This window comes from Schistocerca gregaria, chromosome 1 (genome assembly GCF_023897955.1).
Source record: "Schistocerca gregaria isolate iqSchGreg1 chromosome 1, iqSchGreg1.2, whole genome shotgun sequence".
Lineage (NCBI taxonomy): Eukaryota > Metazoa > Arthropoda > Insecta > Orthoptera > Acrididae > Schistocerca > Schistocerca gregaria.
The window spans coordinates 654,553,215-654,575,075 of NC_064920.1; the positions used below are offsets into that span (position 1 = coordinate 654,553,215).

At 43.8% G+C, this 21,861-nt stretch overlaps 1 protein-coding gene across 2 annotated transcripts in view; it reads right to left on the reverse strand.

Annotated features, from left to right (window-relative positions):
- The window catches only part of LOC126361386 (myosin-I heavy chain), a 783,760-nt gene that overhangs the window by 366,031 nt on the left and 395,868 nt on the right, over window positions 1–21,861 (reverse strand). For both annotated transcript variants that reach the window (XM_050007788.1, XM_050007787.1), the window contains exon 3: window positions 6,432–6,494. In XM_050007788.1, the coding sequence (XP_049863745.1) occupies window positions 6,432–6,494 (63 nt within the window). The remainder of the gene's footprint in view (window positions 1–6,431; window positions 6,495–21,861) is intronic.

The following is a 21,861-nucleotide window of genomic DNA, read 5'->3' on the forward strand; positions in this document are numbered from 1 at the left end:
AATATTCCAGAGTGTGATAAATCTCTAATTTGCTGCAAGTCATACCTCCAGATTCGATGCTTAACAAAACTCTTTCACTTGGGTGCACAGGGAAATCATTTAGCAGTGCAACTAGAGCATATTTTATTAAGACAGAGACTTGCAAAAACTATAGAATGCCACAAAAAATCTAAAAATAGTGGTAATTATCCCTTATTTTCCTATAACATAACAAATGTAGAGGTACATAAGCTGACACTTGTTACAAGCAAGTGAAACATTTTCGCATTTATCTGTTCAAAACTTTTAGCCAGGTTCGTTTCATATTTCTATTTTTTTAATTTAATTATCTTGATCGCAAAAGTGAACATAATTACCGGTTTCGGCTATACAATAGAAGTGAGAAACGAAACATTGCTATCAGCTACCAAAGAGATTAAAAAGAAAAGACAGAAATTTTACCGTGAACACGATATATCTCTCATTCTGTTGCACTGCAAGAAGTCATAACGAATTAAAAATTAAATGATAATTAATTGAAACCCTCAGCTGCCGACAGGTGTTGTTGATATACCTCGATGGGAACAGCTGAAAATGTATGCCCTGACCGGGACTCGAACCCAGGATCTTTTGCTTACATGGGAAACGCTCTATCCGAGCCACCGAGGACACAGATGAATAGCGCGACTGTAGGGACTTATCCCTTGCATGCTTCCCGTGAGACCCACATTCCCAACTGTCCACAATCTGCATATGTAATGTACCCACCTGATAGCGCGCGGCCCACCGAACGTTGGCTGGGGTGAGGAAGCACGCTGCTGACATTTGAGCTAAGTACAGCTATTGACATGGTACACATTGTTAAGGGAACTGCATACAACGGGCATTTGGAACCGGGTATCTTGCAAAAGGCCATTTACTATCGTGGCATATAATTGTATGTCTTCAGTGCAAGAATTGGTGAATAGTTGACTGGTGGAGTGTATTGCGATCGAACGATTCACGAGTTGCCCCTTGTGAAATGATGCAAGGCATGGATGGGACCGACGATCCATTGAAGCGTTTAACCAGCAATGAATGGACTGTGCAGTTGGTACCGGAGCTGTTTCTATGATTTTTTGGAAGCGTTTTCTGCACCATCACTTGAACCCACTCATTCGTATTACCGTGAACATGAAACAACATTATTTCAACATTGGAAATGAAATGAGCGTTTGGCGTGATTGGCCGACTTACCTTAGGAGAAAGATTAAGGAAAGGCAAACCTACGTTTCTAGCATTTATAGACTTAGAGAAAGCTTTTGACATTGTTGACTGGAATACTCTCTTTCAAATTCTGAAGGTGGCAGGGGTCAAATACAGGGAGCGAAAGGCTATTCACAATTTTTACAGGAACTAGATGGCAGTTATAAGGGTCGAGGTGTATGAAAGGGAAGCATTGGTTGGAAAGGGACTGAGACAGGGTTGTAGCCTCTCCCCAATGTTATTCAATCTGTATATTGAGCAATCAGTGAAGGAAACAAAAGAAAAGTTCGGAGTAGGTAATAAAATCCATGGAGAAGAAATAAAATGTTGAGGTTCGCTGATGACATCGTAATTCTGTCAGAGACAGCAAAGGACTTGGAAGAGAGTTGAACGTAATGAACAGTGTCTTGAAAGTAGGATATAAGATGAACATCGACAAAACCAAAACGAGGATAATGGAATGTAGTCGAATTAAATCGGGTGATGCTGAGGGAATTAGATTAGGAAATGAGACACGTAAAGTAGTAAATGAGTTTTGCTATTTAGGGAGCAAAATAACTGATGATGGTCGAAGGAGAGAGGATACAAAATGTAGACTGGCAATGGCAAGGAAAGCGTTTCTGAAGAAGAGAAATTTGTTAACATCGAGTATTTAAGTGTCAGGAAGTCGTTTCTGAAAGTATTTGTATGGAGTGTAGCCATGTATGGAAGTGAATAATGGACGATAAATAGTTTAGACAAGAAGAGGAATAGAAGCTTTCTAAATGTGGTGCTACAGAAGGATGCTGAAGATTGGATGGGCAGATGACGTAACTAATGAGGAGGTACTGAATAGAATTGTGGAGGAGTTTGTGGCACAACTTGGCTAGATGAAGGGATCGGTTGGTAGGACATGTTCTGAGGCATCAAGGGATCACCAATTTAGTATTGGAGGGCAGCGTGGAGGGTAAAAATCGTAGAGGGAGACCAACAGATGAATACACTAAGCAGATTCAGAAGGATGTAGCCTGCACTAGGTACTGGGAGATGAAGAAGCTTGCACAGGATAGAGTAGCATGGAAAGCTGCATCAAACCAGTCTCTGGACTGAAGACCACAACAACAGCTGTGATCCTGCAGTCGTGAGGTGTCATCGTCAAATCCCGAACAGCTGATACTGGTTTCTCGTCGACCTCTTCTACACCAACGCAGCCAAGTGCTGGCACGAGTGCTTCAAAATGAACATTTAAGAACAATTACTGCCCGGCCGCTAAACCTTTGGAATGTGTGTGTGTGTGCTTCCAGAGGTAGTCGAACCGAAATGGGGAAGCGCAGAGGGCGGCGGCGGCGGCGGCGGCGGCTCGGAGGACGGGAAGGTTTTTGCAGCAGGTGATTTATCGCCGCGGCAATCGCAGATCTGGCAGTGAGGCGCGACAGCGGGGCTGGCAGGCAGGGCCCGCCGCTACCGGCGGCCGCGTAATTGAATCCGGCCGGGGCCCTGCTGCCTGCACTGCTCACGCGCAGCCGGCACACAAATGGACGCAGCACCAGCCGCACAAAGGGAGCCGATGCGGCCCATAACTCCGTGAGGTCTTCTTTCAGAGTACTGATTTTACAAATGGCACGCAAATTCAGACAGCCATGTAATACACTGAAGGAAACTGAACGTTTTACACCGAGAGCGGACCCTACCAAACTATAACTTCGATATTTCAATGCCTGTGGACTACGTTGTGAAAATTTCATCCTTACGCGAGCTTATTTCCACTACAGAAAGAAGCTATTCCTACAGATGAACGGTGGGAGTACACGATGGACATTGGATGTGTCTAACGTTACTAGAACGTACTTGATGGAGATCGCAACACAGCACGCACAGTGGGGCGTGCAAATGCATTTCTTCGCTATCATTTAGACATTGAGAAAAGTCGAATCGTTCGCAGGAGGTGCGAGGAAGCATCGGACTATTGTCCTGAGTCGATGGCTCACCACTCTTTCTTTATTGTGGTAATAAGTCACGGGTAGTTCCAGAAAGACAACCCGACAGGTTAGCCGAGCCTGCTAACGCGCTGCTTCCTGGACTCGGGTAGGCGCGCCGGCCCCGGATCGAATCCGCCCGGCGGATTAACGACGAGAGCTGGTGTGCCGGCTAGCCTGGGTGTGGTTTTTAGGCGGTTTTCCTCATCCCCCTAGGGAATACCAGGCTGGTCCCCACGTTCCGCCTCAGTTACACGGCTCGCAAACATCTGAACACTTTCGCACTATTCCATGCATTACACTAGTCGCAGACAGTTGGGGTACACTAATTCCTTGGCGGGGGCTACCACTGGAGTTTATCTATCACCTCCTGTAACGAAGCGCGCTGCTCTCCATTGGATCTTCTCTCTCTCTTCTATCAACCCTATCTTGTACGGATCCCACACCGGTGAGCAGTATTCAAGCAGTGGGCGAAGCAGCGTACTGTAACCTACTTCGTTTTCGGACTGTATTTCCATAGGATTCTTCCAATGAACCTGTCTGGCATCTGCTTTACAGACGATTAATTTTATATGATCATTTCATTTTAATTCACTCCTAATGCCTTCTCCCAGATAATTTGTGGAATTAACTGCTTCCAGTTGCTGACCGGCCATACTGTAGCTAAATGATAAAGGATCTTTCTTTCTATCTATTCGCAGCACATTACAATTTTCTACATTGAGATTCAATGGCCATTCCCTGCACCATGCGTCAATTCGTTGCAGATCCTCCTGCATTTCAGTACAATTTTCCATTGTTACAACTTGTCGATGTATTACAGCATCATCCGCAAAAAGCCTCAGTGAACTTCCGATGTTATCTACAACATAAAGATGTATGTAAACAGGCGGAATACGGTGCTGCGGTCGACAACGCCTATATAAGACAACAAGTGTCTGGCGCAGTTGTTTGATCGGTTACTGCTGCTAAACTGACAGGTTATCAAGATTTAAGTGAGTTTCAATGTGGTGTTATAGTCGGCGCACGAGCAGTGGGACAGAGCATCTCCGAGGTAGCGACGACGTAGAGAATTTCCTGTACGACCATTTCACGAGTGTAGAGTGAAATCAGGTATCCGATAAAACATTAAATCGTTGCGCGCTGCGACCGGAAAAAGATCCTACAAGAACGGGACCAATGACGACTGAAGAGAATCGTTTAACGTGACAGCAGTGCATCCCTTCCGCAAACTGCTGCAGATTGTAGTGCAAGGCCATCAACAAAAGTCCACTCGTGTACCCTTGGTGACTGAACGACACAAAGCTTTACGCCTCGGCAGGATCCGTCGACACCGACATTGGACTATTGATGGCTGGAACCATGTTGCCTGGTCGATGAAGTCTCGTTTCAAATAGTATCGAGCGGATAGACGAGTAGGCGTATGGAAACAGCCTCATGAATCCATGGTGCCTGCATGTTTGCAGGAGATTGTTCAAGCTGGTGGAAGCTCTGTAATGGTGTCGGGCGTGTGCAGTTGAAGCGATACGACTCGGACAGATGACACGTACGTAAGCATCCTGTCTGGTCATCTGCATCCATTCAGTCCAGTGTGCATTCCGACGGATTTGGGCAATCCCACCAGGACAACGCGACACCCCACCGTCCAGAATTGTTACAGATTGACTCCAGGGATACTTCCGAATTTAAACACTTCCGCTGGCCACCAAACTCACCAGACATGAACATTGCTGATCATATCTGGGATGTCTTACAACATGCTGTTCAGAAGAGATCTCCCCCTCACCCCACCTCCCCCCGCCACCGTACTCCTACGGATTTATGGACAGCCCTGTAGGATTCATGGCGTCAGTTGCCTCCAGCATTACTTCAGACATTATTTGAGTCCATGATACGTCGTGTTGCGGCACTTCCGCGTGCTCGCGGGGGCCGTATACGATATTAAGCGTGTTACCAGATTCTTTGGCCCTTCAGTGTAAATTCCAAGTTGCGCCAAAGTTCGGAGTCAACAGTCAACTGTACAACAGTTCCCCGTATAAACAGCTGGCGAACTCAGTTCAAAGTTCAGAGGAAAGAAAGGTAATATCGGTTTCAATAGATCCATGTGTAGTACAGCACCGCGGTGATCAAAGCAAATTTCGAGTTGACGACAAACTTCACCTTTACAACATTTACCATGTGGGCGTCTGACTTCTTCACTTCAAATAACTTTAGGCTCGTTAAAGTAGTCTACAATCCCAATTCTCATAAAATAAAAACCGTCGAAGTTTCACAATTTCAGCAGTCACCGGAGTACAGGGCGTAACTACGGTTTTGCTGCAGAGTATTACATCTATGTAACACAAATTCAATGTTACACACTGTTATAGGTGTGTCAAATTACGGGAGTAGAAATACACTGACTATAGGGATTTATATACTGATGCTGTTGTCATTTGAATGGTGCGCCGCCTGGGAGCTTGCACAACTTAAATACAATAAATCAGAAACCTTTATCTTTATCAACTTAAAAGTAACAACAGCGCTTCCCCAGTAATTATCGATTCCATGAAGGTGGAATATACTGAACATTAAATAGCAAAAGTGTGCTAGATATTGGGCAACGTTATGTGAATCGTTTTCAGTAACCTACTATAACAGAAAAAAGATGCTAACGGTACTGTGCACTTAAATATTCGCGTACTGCCTCTCAAACTGCTGCCGTTGGCAGAGGATGACACAGTTGACTGTCGGCGTCTTCTTCGGGGCGTTGCAACGGAGTTTCTTTCTTTTCCTTCATTAATTTTTAGGACAATTTGTAGCTTGATAGTGACAAAGTCACTCAACGAATGCCGTTATATGTCAGTGCGTTGTTCAGTGTTAAAGATTCATCGATTTTTACAGCTTATTGTGTTGCACTATACGAAACATCCTTGAAAGATCCGGAGTAAAATTAAGACAATATGTACACCTTGGCATTGCGTGCTCTGTTTTCGAGTCGCAGGTCGTCCTGGAATCGCCAATGAACGCCGAAGTAAGTGGATAAATAGTCGATGTGAGATGAATAAAATAATAATAATAATAAAATTACTGTTATTATTATTATTATTGTTATTAATATTAACGTAAAGCAGCAAGCCCTCGCTGGAATAAGAATTTGCCTTGTTCCATTCAACCCAGTTTCAGCGCTAATCACTGTTAAGTTGAATGTGACCAAAGGACAGAGTTTTTACAACTAATACCAAGAGAGTTAGGCCTACATGCTGTACTTACCGTGGAGTAGATGTCGATTTCCTTGTAAGGGTTGACGGCCACCAGGATAGTTCCCGTGTACGTCTGTTCATAGTCAGTCAAGGAAAAGCATTTACAAACAGCGGTTACTTACAATAAGTTGCATCAGTTCTCAAATATACAGTTTTCACAGTCTATCTAGTAAACACTCAGCAGTACAAAGAATATGAGAAAAGATCTTCAACACTTTATACATATACATCATTATCATAATAATATACACAATAAAAATCAGAATTATAAAGTTGCATCAGTAAAAAAATAATGCAGAATAAATCATGAGTACGTTGGTGAAGCTACAAGATAGAATGAAATGGAATGAAGTTTTTTTTTTTATTGTCATGAGCCTATTAGCCACTTCGGTGCTGACTCACTACGTTTCTTGATATCCTGCGCCCAATTTGAACAGCCACCAAATTGTTGAGGCTTTCGTGGAAATTCACTCAGAAACTACGATAGAGCGTAAGTGATACATATTCCACTTGTTTTTCGTCCCCAACAATAGTTTCCTCTTACTGTTTCCTTCTTTGCTATACTAATTAGTCTATAAAGACGCAGCATGATCCTACATTTTATTCATTATTCAGCAATTCCGCAGAGTTATTCCTCTATACTTATAATAGTGTTGGCTACCCATCGCGTTTCGTTTGTAAAAATAATAAAAATATTCCTCCTTCAGAGCCAAATTTTAGATTCCACCTTCCGCATTCTCAGGTTTCTTTCCTTTTACAAACATCCTCCGATAGTTTTCTTTCCCCTTTCACCTTTTCCACTTTATGTTTATCAGCTTTTCATATAACTTCCCGTGCTTCACTAATTCCTCAATTTACTTAACTATTTTCTCTGTTCTGCTGTCATCAATTTTGCTTGTGGACACGTTTTTCTAACCAGTGGTATTCCCATACAGTGCACAAGTTGATTTTTATCCTTAATTCCGTACTGCTGCAAACAGCGTGATGAAATAGAAACACGACACCTCAGACAGTTTAATAGCTTTGTTGAAATCTGAGCTGAAAGGTGTGTGCATCAGCCACGCTAAAATACAGCACTTCCGAACTCAGGAATAATTTTCAAAATATTTGCTCAAGACTGTTTCGTATTTACTGCAACTGTGACTGAACTACTATTCTCATGTTCTAAATATGGATCTGATGGTGGTAATAACGGAAACGTGTCAACAATTTAATTAATAAAATACATTAGCCAATCTCGACAGAAAAATTCAATAAATTTCTGCCGTTCTCGACTTAACAGCCATCATTAAATCTTCGGCTCAAAGGTCACGTCCTTCGACCGTATTTCATCCCACATCCCTTTCCACCCCGCCATACGGACCGCTCCTCCCCCCCCCCCCTCCCCAAATCAGAAGAAATCAATGTTATATTACCCGCGATAGGAGCGTGCCTAGTAAAATAGTAATATGCGAATCGACGACCCCTGACAGTATACAGAAGCAAACTGGAAAGTCAAATATGGGCTAGATTGCCCTCGCAGTACCTTAAAAGATGCAGCAACGCACTGGGGGTGTAGTCATAAGACTGTTAATATACGCTCTTTTTAAGATGTATTGGTAGGTGTTAAGTCGAAAACAGAGATTTATTTAAATAAAACGAAAGGTGACTAAGCCAGTGAATTCTTTACTTTCTTTTGATACCAAGGAAACTGGTCGCTGCCAAAGGTCCAAGTGATCTCTGTTCATAATTTTAGGGATATCTGGACAGTGATAAAGCATAACGTGCGATGTGATGTCCGAGGAGAGGTCGCAGAGCAGTCACGGCCTGGTACAGAACCAGTTAGAGAGAAGCTTCGTGTCTTCATAGGCACGTAGCCACAGTGCACCAACCTGCAGGCAACACACTGCGACAGCTATGTGGGATACTTGATTTACAGTTTGTATACTTCACATCCTGAATTCAGTAATGTAATCCGATGTTTACATAATAAGGCAGGTGAACTTACACTGCACCGCCAACGTTGTTCTCCTCTTTCAGCATATCAACAAATCTTCTTTCTCTTGGTCTTTGTCCTGTATTTTCACGGGGTCCGCATATTAATTACTGGATTTGGCAATGTTAGTGGTAGAGGGGACGGGTCCCGGATGCCCTTCCTGTCACCACCCATTCCCCCGAGGACGGAATTTATGTACCCCATCTAGCGTTATTTCGAGTGAAACTGTGTGAACGGTTTCTAAATGTTTGCTAAACGTGTGACTGAGGTGAACTGTTGGTAACCAAGCCCGGTATTCATCTATTCGGATGTAGGAAACAAGTATTATATCGGTGTACTTTTCATTTTGAGAGCTACTGAAAGTCATTATAAAACAGTACATTTATCGATTAAAGACACATTTAGTTCAGTATCTCGATGAAAAAGGTTGACATTAATAGCCAAACCAATCACTATCATAAAGTATCTAAGAGTATACTCCAGTAGCCACTTAAAGTGAAAACATCACAAAAAACAGTAACAGGAAAGTCGAATGTCAGTCTGAGATTTATTAGAAGAGTTCTATGGAAATGTAATTACCCCTTGAAGGAGGCAGTTTACAGAAGCCTCGTAGGTCGAACGAGGCTTCCGTTTCTTACACACTACTCCTTAGTCTGAGGTCTTGCGAGATATAATTAATAAAGAAGAAAGAAACCCAACGAAGACCAGAATATTCTTTTATGGTTTCGCTTAGTGCGAGTGAGTGAAAGATGCTGCAAGAGACGCACTGTGCGTCACCGCAATGTTTACTGCAAAGATTCTGAGAACACACATTGGATATGACGGTTACTGCTGCTACAATTGCAGGTTATCAAGATTTAAATGAGTTTGAACGTAGTATTATACACTCCTGGAAATTGAAATAAGAACACCGTGAATTCATTGTCCCAGGAAGGGGTAACTTTATTGACACATTCCTGGCGTCAGATACATCACATGATCACACTGACAGAACCACAGGCACATAGACACAGGCAACAGAGCATGCACAATGTCGGCACTAGTACAGTGTATATCCACATTTCGCAGCAATGCAGGCTGCTATTCTCCCATGGAGACGATCGTAGAGATGCTGGATGTAGTCCTGTGGAACGGCTTGCCATGCCATTTCCACCTGGCGCCTCAGTTGGACCAGCGTTCCTGCTGGACGTGCAGACCGCGTGAGACGACGCTTCATCCAGTCCCAAACATGCTCAATGGGGGACAGATCCGGAGATCTTGCTGGCCAGGGTACTTGACTTACACCTTCTACAGCACGTTGGGTGGCACGGGATACATGCGGACGTGCATTGTCCTGTTGGAACAGCAAGTTCCCTTGCCGGTCTAGGAATGGTAGAACGATGGGTTCGATGACGGTTTGGATGTACCGTGCACTATTCAGTGTCCCCTCGACGATCACCAGAGGTGTACGGCCAGTGTAGGAGATCGCTCCCCACACCATGATGCCGGGTGTTGGCCCTGTGTGCCTCGGTCGTATGCAGTCCTGACTGTGGCGCTCACCTGCACGGCGCCAAACACGCATACGACCATCATTGGCACCAAGGCAGAAGCGACTCTCATCGCTGAAGACGACACGTCTCCATTCGTCCCTCCATTCACGCCTGTCGCGACACCACTGGAGGCGGGCTGCACGATGTTGGGGTGTGAGCGGAAGACGGCCTAACGGTGTGCGGGACCGTAGCCCAGCTTCATGGAGATGGTTGCGAATGGTCCTCGCCGATACCCCAGGAGCAACAGTGTCCCTAATTTGCTGGGAAGTGGCGGTGCGGTCCCATACGGCACTGCGTAGGATCCTACGGTCTTGGCGTGCATCCGTGCGTCGCTGCGGTCCGGTCCCAGGTCGACGGGCACGTGCACCTTCCGCCGACCACTGGCGACAACATCGATGTACTGTGGAGACCTCACGCCCCACGTGTTGAGCAATTCGCCGGTACGTCCACCCGGCCTCCCGCATGCCCTCTATACGCCCTTGCTCAAAGTCCGTCAACTGCACATACGGATCACGTCCACGCTGTCGCGGCATGCTACCAGTGTTAAAGACTGCGATGGAGCAACGGCAAACTGGCTGACACTGACGGCGGCGGTGCACAAATGCCGCGCAGCTAGCGCCATTCGACGGCCAACACCGCGGTTCCTGGTGTGTCCGCTGTGCCGTGCGTGTGATCATTGCTTGTACAGCCCTCTCGCAGTGTCCGGAGCAAGTATGGTGGGTCTGACACACCGGTGTCAATGTGTTCTTTTTTCCATTTCCAGGAATGTAGTTGGCGCACGAGCGATGGGAGACAGCGTCTCCAAGATTTCCCTTACGACAATTTCATAAGCGTACCGTGAATATCAGGAATCCGCTAAAACATCAAATCTCCGACATCGCTGCGGCCGGAAAAAGATCCTGCAAGAACGGGACCAACGACGACTGAAAACAATTACTCAACTTGACAGAAGTGCAACTCTTCCGCATATTGGTGCAGATTTCAACGTTCGGTCATCAACAGGTGTCAGCGTGCGAATCACTCAACAAAACATTTTCGATATGGGCTTTCGGAACCGAAGGCCCACTCGTGTACCCTTGACGACTGCTCGACACAAAGCTTTACGCCTCGCCTGGGCTCGTCAACACCGGCATTGGAGTGTTGATTACTGGAAACATGCTGCCTGGTCGGAGGAGTCTCGTTTCAAATTGTATCGAACGGATGGACGTGTACAGGTATGGAGTGCCCGCCCGGCAATCCTTCCGGATTGGGAAGGAGTGCCTGGTCCACGGCACGAATCCGCCCGGCGGATTTGTGTCGTGGTCCGGTGAGCAGGCCAGTCTGTGGATGGCTTTTAGGCGGCTTTCCATCTGCCTCGGCGAATGCGGGCTGGTTCCCCTTATTCCGCCTCAGCTACACTATGTCGGCGATTGCTGTGCAATTTCTCCACGTACGCGTACACCACCATTACTCTACCATGCAAACATAGGGGTCACACTCGCCTGGTGTGAGACGTTACCTGGAAAAGGGGGGGGGGGGGGCGTCCACCGGGGGCCGAACTCCGCAATAATCCTGAAAGAGTGGTTCGGTGTGGGGCGGCGGAGGGGTGAAGTGAGCTGTGGCAGTAGTCATGGGGTTGTGGACCATTACGGCTGCGGCGGGGTCGGAGCCTCTCCGTCGTTTTTAGGCCCCACGGTTAACATACAATACAATACAATATGGGTATGGAAACAGACTCATGAATCCATGGACCCTGCACGTCAGCAGGGGACTGTTGAAGCTGAGGAGGCTCTGTAATGGTGTGGGGTGTATGCAGTTGGTGTGATATGGGACTCCTGATACGTCTAGATATCGCTCTGACAGTTGACACGTATGTAATCATCCTGTGTTATCACCTGCATCCATTCATGTCCGTTGTGCATTCCGACGGACTTGGGAAATTCCAGCAGGACAATGCGACACCCCACACGTCCAGAATTGCCACAGAGTGGTTCCAGGAACCCTCTTCTGAGTTTAAACACTTCCGCTGGCCACCAGACTCCACAGACATGAACATTATTGAGTGTATCTGGAATGCCTTGCAACGTGCTGTTCAGAAGAGATCTCCACCCTCTCGTACACTTATGGATTTATGGACAGCTCTGCAGGATCCATGGTGTCAATTTCCTCTAGCACTACTTCAGACATTAGTCGAGTCCATGCCACATCGTGTTGCGGCACTTCTGTGTGCTCGCGGGGGCCCTTCACGAAGTTAGGCAAGTGTACCATTTTATTTGGCTCTTCAGTGTATTTACTGGCTGCCGCAGAATGCTTTATCTCACCGGAATGGTCTGAAGTGATGATTCAATGCTAGTGGATCATATTCTTTTTTAAGGCATGTGCTCCACACCTCTCAAAACACGACAGCATTTATAGGTCATTTAAACGATGAAGAAGGAAGAAGACAGCGCTCAGATTCTTTTTAGGGGGCAACGGGCAAGGAAGCGAGTTCACACAGTGCAGTATCTGTAGCGGTCTGTAAAATGGACAGCTGTCAGAATGATAATGCACAGAAAGAACCAAAAGACACCCCTCTAATACCATCTTAAACAAATACATCATCAATAACATTTTATACTTCCTGGGTAGAACAAAGTTCTTCTTTCTGCCTTCCAGTGAGGTTGAAGTGGTTACCCTTTAACGGATAAATAACTGAATTCGTTTCATCTTCGAACTGTACTGCAAAAGAAATGATTTTTTTAAATTGAGAAATTATTTCCAGTCCTACACTAAACATCTTAATTTGTGTGAAATTGATGGTATGTTCCCGAAATACAATGCTTTAGAAAGGATGAAAATAGATGTGTGAAATACGTAGACAATGCTGTTATTATAATTACTAGAAAGAATTTAGAAAGGTTGTGTGGTCGCTTAAAAATATTACTGATTTTCTCGGAATTTCTTCACTAACTGTCACGATGCATTGCGGGTTTAACCGATCATCTGATGACGTATTATAAACAGACAAAAGTAATTATAAACGCAGGAAAGTAACATGTTATGTTATACATTTTACAGAAACGCAATTTTCTTATACGAGTCAGTTCTAAACGAACTATATCCACGAAAAAAATGCTGGTTGATACAGAAAGACATACAATTTTAGACACAAGTACATGAGACTGATGTACACGTCAAATAAGTACCATACATTCATAGCCAGCGACACCAGGTGTACTGGGAGGGAAGCTCGGTCACAGTCTTTCTAAATTCTTTCCAGTAATTATATTCATAATGATTGCCTGTCTCTACAAGGACTTACAGTCTAATTAAGAATGTTAACATTTTTGTCTGAGAAGTATTTAATTAAGAAGAGAGATCACTGTAAAGTAATAACCAGTCCACGGAGAAAAGTCGTGACATTCTTTATGTAATTAGTTTTATTTGTTCTAGACACAGTCGCAGCAACAGGCATTTGTTCACGACCGATTTTGGACTTATATCGTCCATTTTCAGAAACCGCAGATGATAAGCAGCATTTGATAACTACGCGACTTGAGATGGCACGTTTGTATGCCATTTATATAGTGTACAAACATACGCTGCGTAATATTTATGGCTTTTGAAGGTAGCCTATACAATATAGTTGAAGCTGTTCACAGTTAAAATTGTGTTCGTGTTTAAAAGATGATGATGATTATTATTATTATTATTATTATTATTATTATTTAGCGTATTAAAGCGAGATCAAAGAATCCTTGTATTCCGGAGTAACAAATGATGTTTTCGACACTGTACGAACAGTATCCTTTTGTGATAAAGTAGTTTTTGTGTAACTGTATTAATTAATTATTTATTTCCCGTGCAGAACTGTAAAATTTTCTACAAATGAAAATGGAAGATTCTGTTTCAGAACAACAATGAAGACTCGCAAATGACTTAGTTTCAAGATTTTTTTTTCAAAAATGAAAGAAAGAAAAGAGCAGCAGCGTATGACTGCCAGATTAAACCTCACACGCACGGACGCAATTACTGACTATAAAATGACGCGATGTGGGGTTTTGCACGCGAGGCGTGTGGTCTGCTGAGGGGTGATATACGTGCATACAGCGTGGGCGTCGTGAGTTTTGTATGCGACGCATTCGATCGCGTTGCTGAGTGCACAAGATAGGTAGGCGCCTGTCTGTTTCCCACAAAAATATTCGGTGTTCTTCATTCTGCTAATCCCAAATTTAAAGTCACAGATAATCAGAAATTATGCAGTTTTAAATGCATATGTCCTAAGCGAAAGAGAGACGGCAGAACACTGTGCACTAGAAAAGAATAAGAGTGGAGGTTTGGCAGCTATAGGAATCTCCTTAGTTTTTCCAGTACAAGTAATAAGTATCACGATCACATTTCACCAGTAGGTCAGACCTGAAGAACTTTCAAACCAGGTTTTGGCATTTTGCTAGTTTTTTCCAGTTACCAAATAACTTCAAAGGCGCCTGACGCACATCTTAAAAATATACTGACAATACCCATTTATAAGTAATAGTAATTTACTTTTAAGAAATTTTATTTCGATAGCAAGTCTATGTGGAGGAGGGAGGACGAGCTTTTTGAGGAGTTTGTGAAATACTTCAAATCCAAATAATATGTCCTTCAGTTAAGAGTGAATATTATAAATGAATATCTTAGAAGCCTCCAGCATGCGAGGCCTGTATATGCTAAATTTCAGGCTTGTAATGATTCCAAAGCCCAATAATAAAAAGTATTCATCTTTAATACAGTTATCTTGTCCCATGCAATATGCGTAATATAACGTATCGGAACAAGAGCAACTGAGGAAAGGCCACGGTCCGAGCCATATCTAGGAGGGTACACTTGGCGTGGCTTGAAGGCGACGCGAATATGTGCACAAAATAATTATCTCCATACATTTACTGGAATGTTCCCTAGTTAATATAGATTTGCACACGGCTCAAAATTTCAGTCTATCATTTGCTTGCAATTAACATCGAATATATGTTTCAAAAGAGTTACACAGCACGGCACGGCACGGCACCAGGGCACGCTACACATTATTTTCTCATCAAGCTGATCATGAGGCATATCATGACATCACTTACTTTTAGTTTTTTTAAACGTTCGAGCATATCCAAGAAATCATGCGCAGGTTTTCGATTTATTTCTCCTCGAGCTCCGTTGGCCACGAAGGATGAAGATTCTAGATAACCGTACACGTCCCTAGATAATTCACAGAACTCTGATAGAAACCAAAGAAATAAATTCTGAATAATTTAATTTTAAGAAATATTAAAAACAAAAGATTTACCGTAGCACACACACAAATAAGTAACACTTTACCGCGAAAGTCTGTACGTCACTGGTGTGGGAGGGGGGGGGGGGTAATCAAAGGAAAGGAAATCTTTCAATTCAAATTTGACAATCAGGGATTTGTCACTCTTGTTGTTCACTGCTGCTATGCTCCAAATTGAAACAGAATCTCCAGAATAACGCACACCTTTCTTTACAGTGACTAAGAAAAGATATAGCCGTCACTGAGTGAATGCTGCATCTCCTTTAGAATGCATCTGTATCATTAAGAACAATCACAAAAATGAGAGAGTGAAAGTAAGCAAATTTAACAGATGTAACACTCCAATACCAGACCCAACTGGAATTATTTTTCCAGTGAAGGTAGCAACATTCGAATTCTGCGACAGATCGTGACTGTGACACTTCCTTTAACACTGTACATAGCCAGTTTGTCTCTCCTAATAGTCGTCAGGCACGAGTTCTCTGTTGTTTCGGCAGGTATCTACAGTTTCGTTTTGGCAGTAGATGGAGTCGGCCCAAGCAAATATCACTCATCATCTCTTTCCAGTGACGTACAATGTCGACAGAAAACGTTGGTTTGTTTCCGGTTACAAACAGAACAGTTTTTTAAGCTGAATTTTATGTGCGCATACGATAAATCTGACCCAAATTAGTCTCGGGCAATATTCGGTATAGCGGTATACACTAATCAGCCAAAACATTATGTTCACAATGTGTTTGAAATCTTATGGGACTTAACTTCTAAGGTCATCAGTCGCTAAGCTCACATACTACTTAACCTGAATTATCCTAAGGACACACACACACACACCCATGCCCGAGGGAGCACTCGAACCTCCGCCGGTACCAGCCTCACAATCCATGACGGCAGCGCCTGAGACCGCCCGGCTAATCAAAAATGGCTCTGAGCACTATGGGACTCAACTGCTGTGGTCATTAGTCCCCTAGAACTTAGAACTACTTAAACCTAACTAACCTAAGGACATCACACACATCCATGCCCGAGGCAGGATTCGAACCTGCGACCGTAGCAGTCGCACGGTTCCGGACTGCGCGCCTAGAACCGCGAGACCACCGCGGCCGGCCGCCCGGCTAATCCCGCGCGGTTAAAACATTATGACCACCTCCTTATAGCCGGTATGTCTACCTTTGGCACCGATAGCAGCGGCGACGAATCGTGGCATGGAAGCAATGAAGCATTGGTAGGTCGCTGAAGGGAGTTGGCACCACATCAGCACACGCAAGTCACCTAATTCACGTAAATTCCGGGGAGGAGGCGATGAGCTCTGACACCACGTTCAATCACATCCCAGACGTGAGTGATCAGGTTCAAATCTGGTGAGTTTGGGGGCAAGCACAACAACTAAAATACGTTCCCCTCGAACCACTCCACCATACTCCTGGCCTTATGACATGACGCATTATCTTGCTGAAAAATGCCACGACCATCGGTAAACAAGATCAGCATGAAGGGGTTCACGTGGTCTGCAAGCAGCGTATGATACTCCTTGGCCGTCATGGTGCGTTGTACGAGCTCCACTGGACCCATGGATGCCCACGTGAATGTTCCCCAGAGGATAATGGAGCCGCCGCTGCCAATTTGTCTCCGTCCTGCAGTACAGGTATCACGGAACTGTTGCCCTGGAAGACGATGGATTCGCGCTCTCCCAATGGCACGATGAAGAAGGTATCGGGATTCATCAGACCATGCAAAGTTCTGCCACTGCGCCAACGTCTAGAGCCGAGGGTCACGTGCCCATTACAGTCTTTGGGAGTGTTCGGTGCACTGTGTGTTCAGACCACTTATCCAATCCGCAGCTTTAAAGTGTGTTTGTTCTGCCACAGTTCTGTTTACCAATCGGCCCAGCCCACGACGTTCGACACTTGTAATGAGGGGTGGTCGCCCAACCCCACGACGTCTGGACGTGGTTTCTTCTTGGTTTCGCCACGTGTTCAAGTCACTCACCATAGCACCCCTCGAACACCCGACAAGTTCTGCAGTTTCCGAAATGCTCGTGGCGAGCCTCGGTGCCCTCACAATCTGCTCTTGGTCAAACTCAGATAGATCGTGCGCCTTCCCCATTCTACACATTGACAGCAGGCTTGCTCATACTACATGCGTCCGTGTGTGTAACTAGCAGTCATTCCTCGCCATGTGACACTGCTATCGCCCGGATTGCTTTATATCGACAGTAGGTCGGTGGTACTGTAGCAGCGAGACCAGCTCAGCTGCATACGGTATCACAGCGTGGGGTAGGGCCTACATGATATGGGGTAAGTTCAAGTTTTACTATCCGCGTTAATTCATATAGCAAAAACGAATATCGCTTTACAGAATGAGTACGCGAAATTCAGCTTTAAAAATAATTTTGTTTGGAAGGGTAAACAATCTGACGCTTTGTCTTAACACTGGGCGTCATATGAAAGACTTGATGGGTGGTATTTGTCCAGGACTATTCCGGCTACGCACTGCCAAAACCAAACTGAAAATATCTGCCGAAACACCATAAAAATGCCCTCGACGACTCCTAGGAAAGCCAACTAGTATTGACAGTTCTAAGAATTAAAAATTATTTAATAACCTTGCAACTGCGAAATTTTGGTTCGAGGACTGATACGTGACAGAAACGTTATGAAATGTTATTTTTTGCAGTCTAGCAACAACACGCTGCCTTCGTAAACAACAAAAGAAAATACATTTATTGTCGTGGCAAGTTACTAAGCGACTGGTTTCAGATCTTGAAATATGTCCTTATGCAACGACAAGTTTCATCAAATTGATCGGTTCAGTGGCAGTGGGTAAGTTAATAACATGTATGTCCTTTATTTCGACAGAAAATGTCGTTTACACCCCAGACGTTAAGTCTTAGGAATTTCTGCACTTAACAAACGTGACGATAGTCTTCAACGTAGACTAATTTTTCGGAATCACGCCTTTCTGACTTCCGGTGGAGCGAAAAAAGGTGATTGTAGTAAAGGAGTCGATCACAGACTCCTGGGTTGATCAATTTTGATGTCACAGCCTGAAGATATAGTTCAAGGTCGAAAACATCACACACTTATGCGTTCTGACAAACATCGCGAGGTGTAGTCTTTTCCGACAATTTAGTAGTTCAGAAAGTACAAAGGAGCCAGAGCAATAGCTCCATCACTGATGAGAGTTCAACAGATAAATGTTAGCTACTTTACAGGTATTCCGTGCTCATAGACAATCATCGATGAATTGTTAATAGTGTTAGTGGCGATCTCGTTCGAGTTCTGGCGTTGGTAAGTAAAAGCAGGTAGTACGTCGGAGTAATGCAACCATTAGGCGGGAAGTTGGTGGCCGCCTTACTGCCAACACCCAGCCAAGCAGTGCAGATGGGCGTGTTGCGGTCACGAAGGGGATTTCACAATTTCCGTCTATACCTCGCTACGACCGTTCTCACAAGAGCTTGACATTAACGCTGTATGACACGGGCTGAATGCTGAAACGATCATTATTCGCCAACACGTACGGGGCAAGGTGGCGCAGTGGGTAGCGACTGGACACGCATTCGGAAGGACGACGGTTCAAATAGCGACCGGCCATCCAGATTTAGATTTTCCGTGATATCCCTAAATCGCACCAGGCAGATGCCGGGATGCTGCCTGTGAAAAGTCACAGCCGAATTCCTTCTCCACCCTTGACAAAATTCGAACTTGCGATCCATCTCTAATGACCTCGATGTCGACGGGACGTTAAAACCTAATCTTCCTTTAGTATTCCTTCGCCAATACCGGGTAGCGTGTTCGAAAACTCTGCGACGAAATCTGACTTTTGTAACAGGTATGACGGGCGTGTACTATGAAATTGTCGAGAGCAAACGTCCACGTGTCGCGTTGTCTTACCATATTCATAAATCGACGAGAAACTACCATACCGCAGATTTCGTTCTTGAACATAGCTCTCTTAGTGGAATGTCTGCGTTCCACAAGATGGAAATGAAGAAGTCTTTCATGTTGTTTGCAGTTATTCCTAAATTTACAACAAACTGCTCTGTTGCACTTAACCCCCTTTTGGGATCAATCCCTGTCACTCTTTCCGGTAAAGTAGAAGCTCCGTATTGTACGGTTTCTACATAAATCCTCGTACTACGGTACAATCAGTGCATCTGGCTCTGCACATTTTTGTTGGCATTCATTTCAAGCTACTCTCTTTATATAAAATCTGTTATGTAAACGACGTACACATTTTCGATGTATGCAATTTTCTTAGAGAATTTACGTTATAGCATCAGAAATGGTTGCTACATGTTTGTCATAGAAAACTCTGAAATCAAAAATCTAGAAGGTACGTTACTTTGTGATAATAGTGGTACTCCAACTACGCACACATTAAACTAGAAAAAACAGTAGAAAATGCTGTATGAATGCACAAGTGCAGTAAGCAAATAACATCGCACAAGCAAAGAAAAACAAATGAGCAGTGATCCAAAAAAGTGAAACGAAATGGCTCTATGTTCTCATAGCTGCTTAGAGAGAGAGAGAGAGAGAGAGAGAGAGAGAGAGAGAGAGAGAGAGAGAGAGAGAGAGCGGAAATTAATAGCGACACGCCAAAATAACCATATTGTTCGCGGCGGATGTATGATAAATGTAATTGTGTGTATCTGGCACATATATTTACCTTAGAGTTATTTGAGAAGTAATTAAAAAAAACTGTTTCAGCATTGTCACATCATTTAATAAATGTTACATTTTTGTTTAGTAGAAATTTATAAAAGAGGAGAATTCCTAAAAATGTATACCATTAAGTTAAATACCATTGCTTGCATTACTTGTCATTTATCAAATTCAAAACGAATTTACCTCGGTTCAGAAACGAAAATAACACAGAGTATTATCTGGTATTGAATTGTTGATTAAGTGTAACATTCTCGTGTCTGACTTGATCGAACCTTGTCACGTGTAATACTTTACTTCGCACAGTACTGCAAGTTGTCGACTGAATGCTCAGGTTCGCCCTAAATACTCCTCCAACTGTATGATGTTCCGTAAATGCTTCCAGCATAAAAATAAGTGAATGGAAATAGAGAATAACGATGCAATGGCTTGTTTATGTATTATATTATTTTCTACTGTAACGTTGCTTTCCTATGTGGTCTATTGAGTACAACAATTGTGCTAATTGTTTTCTCGTTTTTTTTATATAAAATAATAATTTTTGTTCCAAATACAATGTCTGCGATGACAAACTGAAATTGACCCAAAATAACGAAAAGTGTGCTAAAAGGAACTCAAACTTCGGTTACACGATAAATCAGTCTAATCTAAAAGGTGTAAATTCAACTAAATACCTAGGTATTACAATTAAGAACAACTTATATTGGAAGGAACACTTAGAAAATTTTGTGGGGAAAACTAACCAAAGACTGTGTTTTATGGGCAGGACACTTACAAAATGTAACAGACCTATTAAGGAGACTGCCTACACTACACTTGTCCGTCCTCTTTTAGAATACTGCTGCGTGGTGTGGGATCCTTACCAGATAGGACTGACCGAGTACATCGAAAAAGTTCCAAGAAAGGCAACACGTTTTGTATTATCGCGAAATATGGGGGGAGAGAGTCCTAGAAATGATACAGGATTTGGGACGGACATCATTCAAAGAAAGGCGTTTTTCGTTGCGACGGAATATTCTCACGAAATTCCAATCACCAACTTTCTCCTCCGAATGCGAAAATATTTTGTTGACACCGACCTTCATAGGCAGGAACGATCACCACGATAAAATAAGGGGAATCGGAGCTCGTACGGAAAGATATAGGTGTTCATTCTTTCCGCGCGCTATACGAGATCGGAATAATAGAGAATTGTGAGGGTGGTTCGATAAACCCTCTGCCAGGCACTTAAATGCGATTTGCAGAGCATTCATGTAGATGTAGATGTTGACATCGAGGGGGACACGTGGCAAAAAAGTGATTTTTTAGCTGAGTAGCGTGAAGTCTCACTTTGTGTGATTTACCATTGTTCGAAATGTATTGCATCATTCACCTGAACAAAATGTTTTGCTGCGGGACACATGAATGCAACGTACAGACAACGTATTCCAGTAACAAATGAAAGTATTTGTACTTGATCCTCTGGAGTGAAAAAGTCGTATTTTACATTGGTGTTTCGACTGTTGCCTGGAGTGGAACTTCCGGTGCCACAATGAGAGGAAACCACCTGGTAGATTGCATGACGTGGATGGACAACAACCTTGAGCCTTCTTGTTCCCTCGCTATTATTATGAACACATTTTGTAAATGTTTGCGCATATAAAACGAATACATGATTGCTGTTTAAATTTTGGTAACCTACGGACATTACTCACTCATAATCAACTCAATCTCCTTCCATTCCCGGTTTACGATTTCAATATAAAATACTAGTATCTGTTTTCAAATTTTAAATGGTTATAGCTCTGATAAAATAACTTTGTGATTGATGGATCGCAGCGACGGGAGCCGGAGTTGCCGATATGCGTCGCGCCGCGCTTGACAAGGCTCTCCATGTACCGGTACCTACAACACAGCGAGAAACACTGGGAAACAACTGCGGTTGGCTGGCGGCTGGTCCCAACCACTCGACTCGTTCAATGGTCAGTCACAACTGAAGTACAGTAAATCAATTGAATTTGCTACTAAAAGTAGTT